This window comes from Leptodactylus fuscus, chromosome 10 (genome assembly GCF_031893055.1).
Source record: "Leptodactylus fuscus isolate aLepFus1 chromosome 10, aLepFus1.hap2, whole genome shotgun sequence".
Taxonomy (NCBI): domain Eukaryota; kingdom Metazoa; phylum Chordata; class Amphibia; order Anura; family Leptodactylidae; genus Leptodactylus; species Leptodactylus fuscus.
The window spans coordinates 2,247,477-2,261,891 of record NC_134274.1 but is presented as its reverse complement, the minus strand read 5'-3'; the positions used below and the strand labels follow the sequence as shown (position 1 = coordinate 2,261,891).

The following is a 14,415-nucleotide window of genomic DNA, read 5'->3' as shown; positions in this document are numbered from 1 at the left end:
TCTTCCATGCCTGCCAGCTGACCTGGACCCGACTTGTAGGGAGTTCTTAAAGTTTACTACTCGTTTCATGCCGGCCGGCGCAGGGGCCGCGCTCCTCCTGTTGTCTTTACCTTGGTGAAGTGAAGTGTAGAGGTAAATGAAATCCGCAGTCAGTCTACGGCTCGGCTCACACTGGTGCCAGGACTGTTTCTTTGCAGCTTGTAGACCATGATGGCTGCCATAGTCCTATTGCGGGTCCATCGGGTTTTTGATTTATTTTACGGCTTTACCAGTCAGAACGTTCTTACTGCCAAAATGCATAAACCTCAATGGCAGATACCGGGGGAAGGATCAAACATGCTCGATTGTATCTTCCAACTGGACATAATAAGTGAGAATGATTTATGGGGGGGGGGGCAAAGTATTTTGGAAGGGAACCGAGGAGTCTGGAGAGGGGAACGTTAAGGCTTTTGAACTCCATACTGGTGTCTAAAAGAGGGACAAAGGGTTATTGGATGCAGATGGGTTTGGAAGGTGACTGAAGGGTCTGAGATCAAGGGTGAGGGCTCTGGAGAGGGGGTCTTGAGGATCAGAGAAAAATGGCCGGGACGGAACGGTCTGGCGTCTACTTGGTCCTCTTTGCTAATAGAAAGCCCTTAGCTTTTTGGGCATTGGTATACACCTGGGATCAGGTCAACGCTTAGGACCACCCAGGGTCAATGGTCTTCGTCAGAAGGGGTAACCAGTCAGTGGGGTTTAGCCGATCTTGAGATTTCAGGATCGATTTTAAAATCCGATTTCCAATCATTTTCCAGCCGATCCCGATCGTGAAATTTGCTCGATCGCCGATCAGGATCCGATCTTACCAGATCGCTCAACCCCATTAATGATATATACATGCATGGGGTTGAGACGATCTTGAGATAACCTCTGACCTCAATATTGCCGGAAACGATTCCGCTTGCAATTGTGAAATTTACTGGATCGCCGATCAGAATCCGATCTTTTCCAATCTCAATCCCTCAATCCTACCAGTCAGTGCTGTTCACATTGCAGTGAATTCTCAACATTTCACTTATATACTACTTTTCTCGACTGGTCAACTTCGGGTAAGGAGGAGGCGTTTAGAGAAGCAAGGGGGAGTCATGATCACCCTCTCCTGACTGCAATGGCTCCCCCAACTGATGAAGAACATTGGGGACGGTGATCTCCCCGCAGGTCCTCTTACCTGACTCTGCCCCATTCATCAGGCCGATCCTAGTGGTACATGAAGGACATACAACGTACATGTTGACACTGGAGTCGTCCATTGGTTGGGTGGTATTGTTTCTACTTTTCATATTCTTCCCCATCTTTGTTTGCCCGGTTGGACGGTTTCTACTGTAGGACATTTTATTGATTCCTCCTTGGATCTCGACCTTCGCTCCCACCCGGCAGCCGCTCTATAATGTCCTGTAGGACTTCATGTCTTTACGTTGCCAAAAGAAAAAGAAAGCCAGCCATTATTTGAAGCATTGGAGCTCTCCGGATCGCCTCCGCGCTTACGTTTGATGTTCTGTGAATTGTTTGCAGATTATAATTTAATTGCAGATTTGCATAAAATTGAACACAAGCTGCACAATATCTGTAATGATAAAAATAGATGTGGAGGTGACAGCTCTCCCGAAGAGAAGTAAATTCTACAATTAGCGCAGCTCACTGACAGCCGGTAATGTCTGCGAATAGCGTACAGGCGGGAGTAGCGAAATACCGTCACCCTCTGCCTGCAAATACGCCACAGGCACTGACCGCCGGGTGACTAGTGTGCTGTACCCCGATATATAATGCCACTATCCTGTACCCCAATATATGTCATTATCCTGTACCCCAAGTATCAGCCTGTCATTATCCTGTACCCCAATATATGTCATTATCCTGTACCCCAAGTATCAGCCTGTCATTATCCTGTACCCCAAGTATCAGCCTGTCATTACCCTGTACCCCGAGTATCAGCCTGTCATTATCCTGTACCCCAAGTATCAGCCTGTCATTATCCTGTACCCCGAGTATCAGCCTGTCATTATCCTGTACCCCAAGTATCAGCCTGTCATTATCCTGTACCCCGAGTATCAGCCTGTCATTATCCTGTACCCCCAGTATCAGCCTGTCATTACCCTGTACCCCGAGTATCAGCCTGTCATTATCCTGTACCCCAAGTATCAGCCTGTCATTATCCTGTACCCCGAGTATCAGCCTGTCATTATCCTGTACCCCAAGTATCAGCCTGTCATTATCCTGTACCCCAAGTATCAGCCTGTCATTACCCTGTACCCCAAGTATCAGCCTGTCATTATCCTGTACCCCAAGTATCAGCCTGTCATTATCCTGTACCCCGAGTATCAGCCTGTCATTATCCTGTACCCCGAGTATTAGCCTGTCATTATCCTGTACCCCGAGTATCAGCCTGTCATTACCCTGTACCCCAAGTATCAGCCTGTCATTACCCTGTACCCCAAGTATCAGCCTGTCATTCTCCTGTACCCCAAGTATCAGCCTGTCATTATCCTGTACCCCGAGTATCAGCCTGTCATTATCCTGTACCCCGAGTATCAGCCTGTCATTATCCCGTACCCCGAGTATCAGCCTGTCATTATCCCGTACCCCGAGTATCAGCCTGTCATTATCCTGTACCCCGAGTATCAGCCTGTCATTATCCTGTACCCCGAGTATCAGCCTGTCATTATCCTGTACCCCGAGTATCAGCCTGTCATTATCCCGTACCCCGAGTATCAGCCTGTCATTATCCCGTACCCCGAGTATCAGCCTGTCATTCTCCTGTACCCCAAGTATCAGCCTGTCATTCTCCTGTACCCCAAGTATCAGCCTGTCAATCTCCTGTACCCCGAGTATCAGCCTGTCCTTATCCCGTACCCCGAGTATCAGCCTGTCATTATCCTGTACCCCAAGTATCAGCCTGTCATTATCCTGTACCCCAAGTATCAGCCTGTCATTATCCTGTACCCCGAGTATCAGCCTGTCATTATCCTGTACCCCGAGTATCAGCCTGTCATTATCCTGTACCCCGAGTATCAGCCTGTCATTATCCCGTACCCCGAGTATCAGCCTGTCATTATCCCGTACCCCGAGTATCAGCCTGTCATTATCCTGTACCCCGAGTATCAGCCTGTCATTATCCTGTACCCCGAGTATCAGCCTGTCATTACCCTGTACCCCGAGTATCAGCCTGTCATTATCCTGTACCCCGAGTATCAGCCTGTCATTATCCTGTACCCCAATAGTTAATTTGTCATTGGGATTTGATGGTAGGACCAGATCTATAGCTAGTTTTGGGGGGTTCACACTATTATTAGGGTATCCATATTAGATCTCTGGGGTTTGGCCTCATTATTATTATGGGTCCTCCTATAGTCCGTATTCCTCATCTCCCATGTGCCGGACTGTCGGACTCCCGTTAGATAATAACCTTCCCTCCCGGCATCGCTGACAGTAATGAGACACATTAGGGCTGCTAATTGATATTAGTTGATGATTGCTTTTAATTGCGGCCCCACCGCCGTCTTCAGTGCTGATAAGCGGCCCCCCCATCCTCAGTATAAACCCGTCCTGTATGTTGGGGGTGATTGAAGTAATTACAGTGGCCGCGCGTTGCAGCTTCCCTGACCTTCTATCTGTGCTGATCTAAATGCATTGTTTTAATGATTTGCTTCTCTCGCCCACTCCCCAGCCAACACACACACACACACCGAGCCAGCAATAAAATATCAAGGAGAGCTTTGATGTGGCTGCGGTTACCTCCCTGCTCTGGCCCGCATCTCAGAGATGTGTCACCTATGCCAGAAGGGAATAGGGAAAATCACGTTCTGAATGGTAATGATAACATACTAATCACTTCCTGGCTTTGAAGATGGAAGCGAGATATTCTGTCAGCATCCCCAGCTGCTACAGCTCCGAGACACTGGTCTAGGTGTATTAACTTAAGTGTGTGTGTCAATACCGCTCGCCTGCCTGCCTGCCATCCGCAGGGGCTCATTAGAGCCGGGGGTCTCGCTTCACAAGGCAGCCACTCACATTAAATGCGCAACGCCTCCTTTTTCATCATCGTCATTAGAATTATTGTTATTATTTATTAGGATTCAGGTTTTTTTCTTCCTTTCGCCGTTTGCATGGAGATGGCATCTGTCACGCGGTACAATTTTTATTTTTATTTTTTTGTTCTAGCAGGAGGGGGGGGGGGTGCAGGGGGCGGCACGAGATCCCATTCTTTTCTTCCGTCATATTGCACCTTGTTTGTATGCATTACTACTGGGGAGGGGGGGGGGGGGGGGGGTAATGCATAGACATTGCTGCGACACAGAGCTTGCAATCCAGAGAGCGGATTATCCCCCCCTCCGGGTATGGGGACAATGATGTGATTGTTGTGGGGTCAGTGTGAATGACTTGGCACAGGAGCTTTCACTTACTACATGTAGATATACAATTTTATTTTTGCTCCTTCAAGGATCAAATTCTTGTTCTCGTCACATTTTTGAATCCATGAAATTTGCAAATTCGAGCGCCTGGACGTAAAAATAAAATTCATTATTTCATCCCAAAACTGGGAACCATCATTCATAATAGATTTTTACTTGAAATAAATCGATTAAATATTATATTATTTCTAGGATTTTTTTGTAACAGGTGTGAATGTTGTTGTTTTTTTTTTTTTTTTTTTTTTTTTTTTGTTGACGCATCAGTGCAAAGAATGTGCAAAACTGATCATAAAGGGATCTATATCACAGAAATACTTAAAATACAGCGCCCTTGTATATTATCAATGCCTGAAGCCGGCTACACAGTGAAATGCAACAAAGGCAAAATAGTCATTTATTTCTGTAAATGTAATCTAAATATTTTATAGCTATTTCATTATTTTGATCACTCCTGCCTAAAACTTTTGAACAGTGCTCTGTTTATATTCTTCCTCCATCATGTTATCATGGAATTACAATCCTCACCAATTCTTTATTATTATTATTATTATTATTATTATTATTATTATTATTATTATTATTATTATTATTATTATTTATCATTATTATTATTATTATTATTATTATTATTATTATTATTATTATTATTATGTGCCAACCTCTACAGGTCGATTAACCAATGCCATGAGAATGTCTGACTAGTGTAGGTGCTAAGGATGACTGAGAACCTCTGGGGGACCAAGTGACGTCACTGAGGCTGACAAGTGTAGATTTCTGGGGAGACTGAGAAGGAGGTTCCTTCTGGTGACCAAGTGACAAAAAGATAGTGGTATGGTAGATGTCAGACAGCTTCTTCTTGTAGGGCAGGTAGCAGGCAGTCACTTCCTGTAGGGCAGATAGCAGACAGCCGCTTCCTGTAGGGCAGGTAGCAGTCACTTCCTGTAGGGCAGGTAGCAGACAGTCACTTCCTGTAGGGCAGATAGCAGACAGTCACTTCCTGTGGTGCAGGTAGCAGACAGTCACTTCCTGTAGGGCAGGTAGCAGACAGCCACTTCCTGTAGGGCAGGTAGCAGACAGCCACTTCCTGTAGTGCAGATAGCAGACAGTCACTTCCTGTAGGGCAGGTAGCAGACAGCCACTTCCTGTAGGGCAGGTAGCAGACAGCCACTTCCTGTAGGGCAGGTAGCAGACAGCCACTTCCTGTAGGGCAGGTAGCAGTCACTTCCTGTAGGGCAGGTAGCAGACAGTCACTTCCTGTAGGGCAGGTAGCAGACAGCCACTTCCTGTAGTGCAGATAGCAGACAGCCACTTCCTGTAGGGCAGGTAGCAGTCACTTCCTGTAGGGCAGGTAGCAGACAGTCACTTCCTGTAGGGCAGGTAGCAGACAGCCACTTCCTGTAGTGCAGATAGAAGACAGCCACTTCCTGTAGTGCAGATAGCAGACAGCCACTTCCTGTAGGGCAGGTAGCAGACAGCCACTTCCTGTAGTGCAGATAGCAGACAGCCACTTCCTGTAGTGCAGATAGCAGACAGCCACTTCCTGTAGGGCAGGTAGCAGACAGCCACTTCCTGTAGGGCAGATAGCAGACAGCCACTTCCTGTAGGGCAGGTAGCAGTCACTTCCTGTAGGGCAGGTAGCAGACAGCCACTTCCTGTAGTGCAGATAGCAGACAGCCACTTCCTGTAGGGCAGGTAGCAGTCACTTCCTGTAGTGCAGGTAGCAGACAGCCACTTCCTGTAGGGCAGATAGCAGACAGCCACTTCCTGTAGGGCAGGTAGCAGTCACTTCCTGTAGGGCAGGTAGCAGACAGTCACTTCCTGTAGGGCAGGTAGCAGACAGCCACTTCCTGTAGGGCAGGTAGCAGTCACTTCCTGTAGCGCAGGTAGCAGACAGCCACTTCCTGTAGTGCAGATAGCAGACAGCCACTTCCTGTAGGGCAGGTAGCAGTCACTTCCTGTAGCGCAGGTAGCAGACAGTCACTTCCTGTAGCGCAGGTAGCAGACAGCCACTTCCTGTAGTGCAGATAGCAGACAGCCACTTCCTGTAGGGCAGGTAGCAGTCACTTCCTGTAGGGCAGGTAGCAGACAGTCACTTCCTGTAGGGCAGGTAGCAGACAGCCACTTCCTGTAGTGCAGATAGCAGACAGCCACTTCCTGTAGGGCAGGTAGCAGTCACTTCCTGTAGCGCAGGTAGCAGACAGCCACTTCCTGTAGGGTATGGGCACCATCTTCTCCACCATCCGCTCTGTTTATTAGACCTCACATCGGTGGTGTTAATGTTCTTCATAGAAAGGGAGATATTCAGATTGCCGCCCATGACACGTAGACCTGTCTTACCTCTTTGTCCGCGATACAACATGGAGAACCTCCAGACCTTGTATTCATGATGACTTGCAGTGACTCTTAATATGTGAACCCTTCAGAGGCAGCGGAGAGAGGGTCGGCCGCAGCTGGGGAGGGTCGGCCATGGAGACTTCATCTTCTTCCTAATTATTAATCGCAAGATAAGAAAGGGATAATTTGCCACCGAGATGCGTCGCGCATTGAAAGCCTTTTGGATCTTTAAAGTAAGCCAAAGGGTTTAATTCCCACCTAGCGGAGCCCTCGCCCACCTTCTGTATCGATCAGAGGCTCCTGCCCCCGCGGGGGGGACGTGTTCGGGCTTTACACTTGAAAGCTTTCGCCTCCTTCCAGAGTTTTACATTCTAACATTCTAATTGATTAATTAACGGAGCGACATTGACGATCCGACACCTGACACCTTTGTTTCATCCGCGCTACCTGTCTGCTTTATTTTCTCCTTTTTGTATGTTTTTGCAGAGGGCTCATCTACTGGATAACACGGAGAGGCTGGAGAGGTCGTCGCGGAGGCTGGAGGCCGGATACCAGATAGCCGTGGAGACCGGTGAGTGTTCCGTATGTCATATATGGCGCCGCTCCTCCTAATGCCAGACGGTTCTTCTGCTTATTATTGCTGTTCTTGTATATTTGCCCACCAGACCTAAAATATGAACATTTTGCACACACTTAACTTTTGCATTTCGGCCGCCCCCGCGCTCCAATCTTTTCACTCTCACATAGGCCAGGATGGTCTCACATTGTAAATGGCTCCTTATATTGTCTTCTAGACCTCGGTAGTGATGGTGTCCTTCCTTATCCTGCTTTCAGTAGGTCACATGACCACAGTACGACCTCTTTTTTTCTAGCATGTTTTGCTGTGCAAACAAGAGGTCACTCTTTGCTGCCTGCAGATATTAATGAGAACTACCATGTACTACAGATTTGTCCATGTGCCTCGGAAGTTCCACCCCACAATTTCTTTGACCTACCTCTGCTGTCAGTATGTCTTTCTGCTCCTTCCATGCTTCCTATAGCCCCCTCCAATGTAAGCTGCTCCTTATAATCCCCCTCTCTCACTTACTGCCCATAGTTCCCCCTTCTCTCACAGTCAGATCACCTTCCCTAGTGTTATTGATGCCGCTTCCAGGACCTTTTGGTGACAACATCCTTGCAGCCTAAGATCCTGGAAGGTATAGGATAGTATTAGCTCTGCAGTGTTTTGCATAAACAGGAAATAGACATGGGTCCAGGGGCCAGATGAGGGTCCAGGGGCCAGATGAGGGTGCGGGGGCCAGATGAGGGTCCAGGTGCCAGATGTGTGTCCAGGGGATAGATGAGGGTCCAGGTGCCAGATGTGTGTCCAGGGGCCAGATGTGGGTCCAGGGGCCAGATGTGTGTCCAGGGGCCAGATGTATGTCCAGGGGCCAGATGTATGTCCAGGGGCCAGATGTGGGTCCAAGGGCCTGATGAGGGTGCAGGTGCCCCATGTGGGTAACAACATCAGCAATAACAGATTCTGCCATATAGACGTATTCTCATCTCTTTTATAAAGCTGGCCCTTAAACATATCTGCCAACATTCTGCCAAGTCTGTCTGGGGCGCACATACGTATTTATGTCCAATTTAGAATAACATAGAGGTCGCAGCTCTTCTGGGAGTCCATGAGGTCACCCCTATTTTTTGGGAGCCTCCTGGAATCTCTGCTTAGTTCCTCTGTCATTGTCTGGTCTGCCAGGGCCCACTGGGTGCAGGATCTTCAGGTTATGGCTCTTGACATCCCTTATGGCGCGCTGGTCACTTCCTCCAGGTCTCAGATTTACTTTTGCAAATTCAGGATATTAACAAAGAATCAAAAAATCTGCAAAATGAACGTTTCCAAGTAATGAAATAATGACGTTTCTGTTATCTTTATATATCGCCATGTCGTGGGGCAGTAAAGCGTACACGTATCCCGTCAATGTGACGCGCTGAGTTTCTCGTAAGTACGCTATTTATGAACACATCGGCGACCCCACCGCGGGAATCATTAGACATCGAGCGTCAAACCCCAAGCGCTGACAATTCACTAAGTTACACATTAAAGAACAAAACTGCTCGCCGCGTTCCCCGGAACCTGCACTGAATCACTGACAGCTGATTAGTGCGGCGATGCCGCAGGGAGACGCGTGGAAGCGTGCCCAGTGACGTGCGCAACACAAACATTTGGTCAATGAATTTATTATTAGTTCTAATCTGAGTCCTCAAGAGGAAAAGGCTGCAGTCACATCCAGAGCTGCAGTCACTATTCAGTCTGTAGTGAAAGGTTAGAGGTAAACCTGGGTCCCTAAGTATTGCTGCAGCTCTGGAGGTGTCTGGAGTATAACATATTTACAGTTAATTATCTGAAAGTAATTTACATGTAATGATGTACAGCCTTATCGTGTGCAGCTCTGGAGGTAAGCCATGTCTTATACTCCAGTCACTGCTACAGCTGTCCTCAAATTCAGCAGGTACGAGCGATTCTTTATATCCATCAGTGAGGAGCGGATTGCTACTAAGTGGTTGTCACAGACTTATAACTGCAGCTTTGTATGTGACCGGAGCAGAAGACGTGACAAAACATAAGATAAGTAGCAAAGAATTTCGAAGTTGCTGAATATTCTAAGTAACAGGATGAGGTAACAATATTATAACCCGAACATGGGCAATGTCTGCAGCCGTGTCCTTGTGCCCGGCCGGGAACCATCAGGAGAGATAACAATATTATAACCCGAACATGGGCAATGTCTGCAGCGTGTGTCCTTGTGCCCGGCCGGGAGCCATCAGGAGAGATAATAATATTATAACCCGAACATGGGCAATGTCTGCAGCGTGTGTCCTTGTGCCCGGCCGGGAACCATCAGGAGAGATAATAATATTATAACCCGAACATGGGCAATGTCTGCAGCCGTGTCCTTGTGCCCGGCCGGGAACCATCAGGAGAGATAATAATATTATAACCCGAACATGGGCAATGTCTGCAGCGCGTGTCCTTGTGCCCGGCCGGGAACCATCAGGAGAGATAATAATATTATAACCCGAACATGGGCAATGTCTGCAGCGCGTGTCCTTGTGCCCGGCCGGGAACCATCAGGAGAGATAATAATATTATAACCCGAACATGGGCAATGTCTGCAGCGTGTGTCCTTGTGCCCAGCCGGGAGCCATCAGGAGAGATAACAATATTATAACCCGAACATGGGCAATGTCTGCAGCCGTGTCCTTGTGCCCGGCCGGAAACCATCAGGAGAGATAATAATATTATAACCCGAACATGGGCAATGTCTGCAGCCGTGTCCTTGTGCCCGGCCGGAAACCATCAGGAGAGATAATAATATTATAACCCGAACATGGGCAATGTCTGCAGCCGTGTCCTTGTGCCCGGCCGGAAACCATCAGGAGAGATAATAATATTATAACCCGAACATGTGCAATGTCTGCAGCGCGTGTCCTTGTGCCCGGCCGGGAACCATCAGGAGAGATAATAATATTATAACCCGAACATGGGCAATGTCTGCAGCGCGTGTCCTTGTGCCCGGCCGGGAACCATCAGGAGAGATAATAATATTATAACCCGAACATGGGCAATGTCTGCAGCGTGTGTCCTTGTGCCCGGCCGGGAACCATCAGGAGAGATAATAATATTATAACCCGAACATGGGCAATGTCTGCAGCCGTGTCCTTGTGCCCGGCCGGAAACCATCAGGAGAGATAACAATATTATAACCCGAACATGGGCAATGTCTGCAGCGCGTGTCCTTGTGCCCGGCCGGGAACCATCAGGAGAGATAATAATATTATAACCCGAACATGGGCAATGTCTGCAGCCGTGTCCTTGTGCCCGGCCGGGAACCATCAGGAGAGATAATAATATTATAACCCGAACATGGGCAATGTCTGCAGCCGTGTGTCCTTGTGCCCGGCCGGGAACCATCAGGAAAGATTTCACCAAATTCCACTTATTAGGAACCAATTTGTTAAGTTAATGGGGTCTAAGTGGACACGGATTGTCAGCAGCTCCAGTGTAAGCACCGCGAGGAGCACATACTGAAGTAGTTACCAAAGCTCCGACATGTGGAAACCATCAGCATGCTGATCATAGGGAAAACACTGGGGTTGTGATGTCTGTACGCCCCGACTAAACATTCACTGACTAGAAGCTTGTATGGCTGATGTTATACACAAGTAATGGCTACTGGTTGGAGGGGGCAATAATAGCAGGACTATCAGCCCCCCAAACCTCATCTCTTGTCTGCATTGATCTCCTAGCTGGGTGGTGACATCAGAGCTGTCAATCACTCTCTAGCCCCTCCCACATGAGCTGCTCAGCAGTGTAAACAGGTAGGTGATACCCCAGCACATCCTACTGACTCCTGTACACCTACTGCCCCCTAGAGCACGGTCCTATAAAGCTGGCAGTCTGCTGTATTGCAATGTCACGCCTCCCCCCAGCAGGTGCGCAGGTTGTCAGGCCTAGGTTCGGGCTCGCACTTGCTGCACTCTCTTCCCAGTCCGATGTGTAAGTGCAGTCTGCGCTTTACTACATGGCTGAGTCTTTGCTGTAAAGCGCCGGCGTGTCTCCTTCCTTCCAGGGCCTCCTTCCCCTTCCTTTTATGCCTCCTCTAACTTTGAAACCAGTTTTCAAAGATGGTCTTGGAGCCACCCTCCCATCACACCGACGTCTGAAGTCACCGGCACAAAAAATCTACCCGGATTTTGATAGAAAAAGCGACATCTGACAGGTAACAGCATGGTAGGCTTCTCATTTCAAAGGTCGGTGTGATGGGAGGGAAGAGACATTCTGCCTCGCCTGGAAATTGTAAGTGAGAAGGACGAGAACAATATTTATATCCCCGCTGAGCCGGAACTCTGCAGCGTTTCCGAGGGGGACGCCGGCTGGGAAGGGCCTTATCCCGAATCATGGGTGTCAGTAAGGAGTCAGGAGCGCATAAACCAGACTGGTACAATAAAGGAAGGTGAAGGCTCTGCCGGTCCATACCATCCTGTACGGGGAGGTGGACTGAACTATTACAAATTGTATGTGTCACTATGTGACCCCCTTCTTTACAGGTCACCCCACATTGCAGTACAGCCGTTGTTCGCCATACTTTAGCATATATGCCATCGCAGCAGAGGAGATACTTGTGAATGTTAAGATCACATCACATCAAAAAATCTCATCTTGTTAGGAGTTTTTTTCAGTTTTTTTAGTGCTAAATAAGGGAGGAATTCTCTAAAGAGTGAAATACCAGGGGCCCCCGAGCGCCATGACTTCAGTTCTGTGTCTGCGGCTGTACAACCAGAGTGAATCAGCGCCGTGAACTAAGGCTTTATGTTAATATGACCTATTTTCCTAATAACTCCTCACTGATACATTGTCTTTTGTATCCGGTGAGTGACATGTGCAGCTGTCGGGGCATCACTTACAGAGAGAGATGTCCGTGAATGCGCAGAAGTTTGGAGTGCGCCCCTGGCGCTGAGCGCTCACTTTGTGTAAACTGCTGTTTAATCGTTTTATGACTCCCCGGCGCTCGGAGACCACAGTTCTGTTACCTACATGTGTCATCTTAACACATTCCCTTTCATTCCGCACATTACCCACCTGTCTTCTACAGGATTGTTATATTTAGACTCTTGCCATTTGTCGGCAACCTAGATTCTCCACCTGCGCTACATCTACCCCTGGGGGCACATCAGACACATTCAGGTGAGGATTTCAATAGACTTAATGAGTTACCTGCAGTAGCCAAGTAAGAAGCAGTATGGCGGTATTCAGAGTAATGGAGAGATGGGAGAAGATAATGATAAAAATAATAATAATAGCAGCAAGAAGAAGAATATTCATCATTACTATAATGTTACCTGATGGAAGGGATGAGAACCTGCGTCTTGTGGAGGATTGAACCAACCTGTCAGAGCCTTCTGAGTGTCTGATTAATTTTCTAGCTCTCAAGAGGAGCGAAAAAATAGAAGTTATCTTTCCCCTATATCCAAGAATGTGATTCATATAATACTGCCTCTATGTATCAAATATAACTACTATAATACTACCTCCTATGTACAAGAATATAACTACTATAATACTACCTCCTATGTACAAGAATATAACTACTATAATACTGCTCCTATGTACAAGAATATAACTACTATAATACTACCTCCTATGTACAAGAATATAACTACTATAATACTACTCCTATGTACAAGAATATAACTACTATAATACTACCTCCTATGTACAAGAATATAACTACTATAATACTACTCCTATGTACAAGAATATAACTACTATAATACTACCTCCTATGTACAAGAATATAACTACTATAATACTACTCCTGTGTACAAGAATATAACTACTATAATACTGCTCCTATGTACAAGAATATAACTACTATAATACTACTCCTATGTACAAGAATATAACTACTATAATACTACTACTATGTACAAGAATATAACTACTATAATACTACCTCCTATGTACAAGAATATACCTACTATAATACTACTCCTATGTACAAGAATATAACTACTATAATACTACCTCCTATGTACAAGAATATAACTACTATAATACTACTCCTATGTACAAGAATATAACTACTATAATACTACTCCTATATACAAGAATATAACTACTATAATACTACCTCCTATGTACAAGAATATAACTACTATAATACTACTCCTATGTACAAGAATATAACTACTATAATACTACCTCCTATGTACAAGAATATAACTACTATAATACTGCTCCTATGTACAAGATTATAACTACTATAATACTGCTCCTATGTACAAGAATATAACTACTATAATACTGCTCCTATGTACAAGAATATAACTACTATAATACTACTCCTATGTACAAGAATATAACTACTATAATACTCCTATGTACAAGAATATAACTACTATGATACTACTCCTATGTACAGGAATATAACTACTATAATACTGCTCCTATATACAAGAATATAACTACTATAATACTACTCCTATGTACAAGAATATAACTACTATAATACTACCTCCTATATACAAGAATATAACTACTATAATACTGCTCCTATGTACAAGAATATAACTACTATAATACTGCTCCTATGTACAAGGATATAACTACTATAATACTGCTCCTATATACAAGAATATAACTACTATGATACTACTCCTATGTACAAGAATATAACTACTATAATACTGCTCATATGTACAAGAATATAACTACTATAATACTACTCCTATATACAAGACTATAACTACTATAATACTACCTCCTATGTACAAGAATATAACTACTATAATACTGCTCCTATGTACAAGAATATAACTACTATAATACTACTCCTATGTACAAGAATATAACTACTATAATACTGCTCCTATGTACAAGAATATAACTACTATAATACTACCTCCTATGTACAAGAATATAACTACTATAATACTGCTCCTATGTACAAGAATATAACTACTATAATACTACTCCTATGTACAAGAATATAACTACTATAATACTGCTCCTATGTACAAGAATATAACTACTATAATACTACCTCCTATGTACAAGAATATAACTACTATAATACTACTCCTATGT

The 14,415-nt window shown here is 45.7% G+C and overlaps 1 protein-coding gene across 4 annotated transcripts in view; it reads left to right on the top strand.

The window, feature by feature from the left end:
- VTI1A (vesicle transport through interaction with t-SNAREs 1A) overlaps positions 1-14,415 on the top strand; it is a 254,990-nt gene that overhangs the window by 78,511 nt on the left and 162,064 nt on the right. For all 4 annotated transcript variants that reach the window (XM_075258653.1, XM_075258655.1, XM_075258652.1 and 1 more), the window contains one exon: positions 7,269-7,353. In XM_075258653.1, the coding sequence (XP_075114754.1) occupies positions 7,269-7,353 (85 nt within the window). The remainder of the gene's footprint in view (positions 1-7,268; positions 7,354-14,415) is intronic.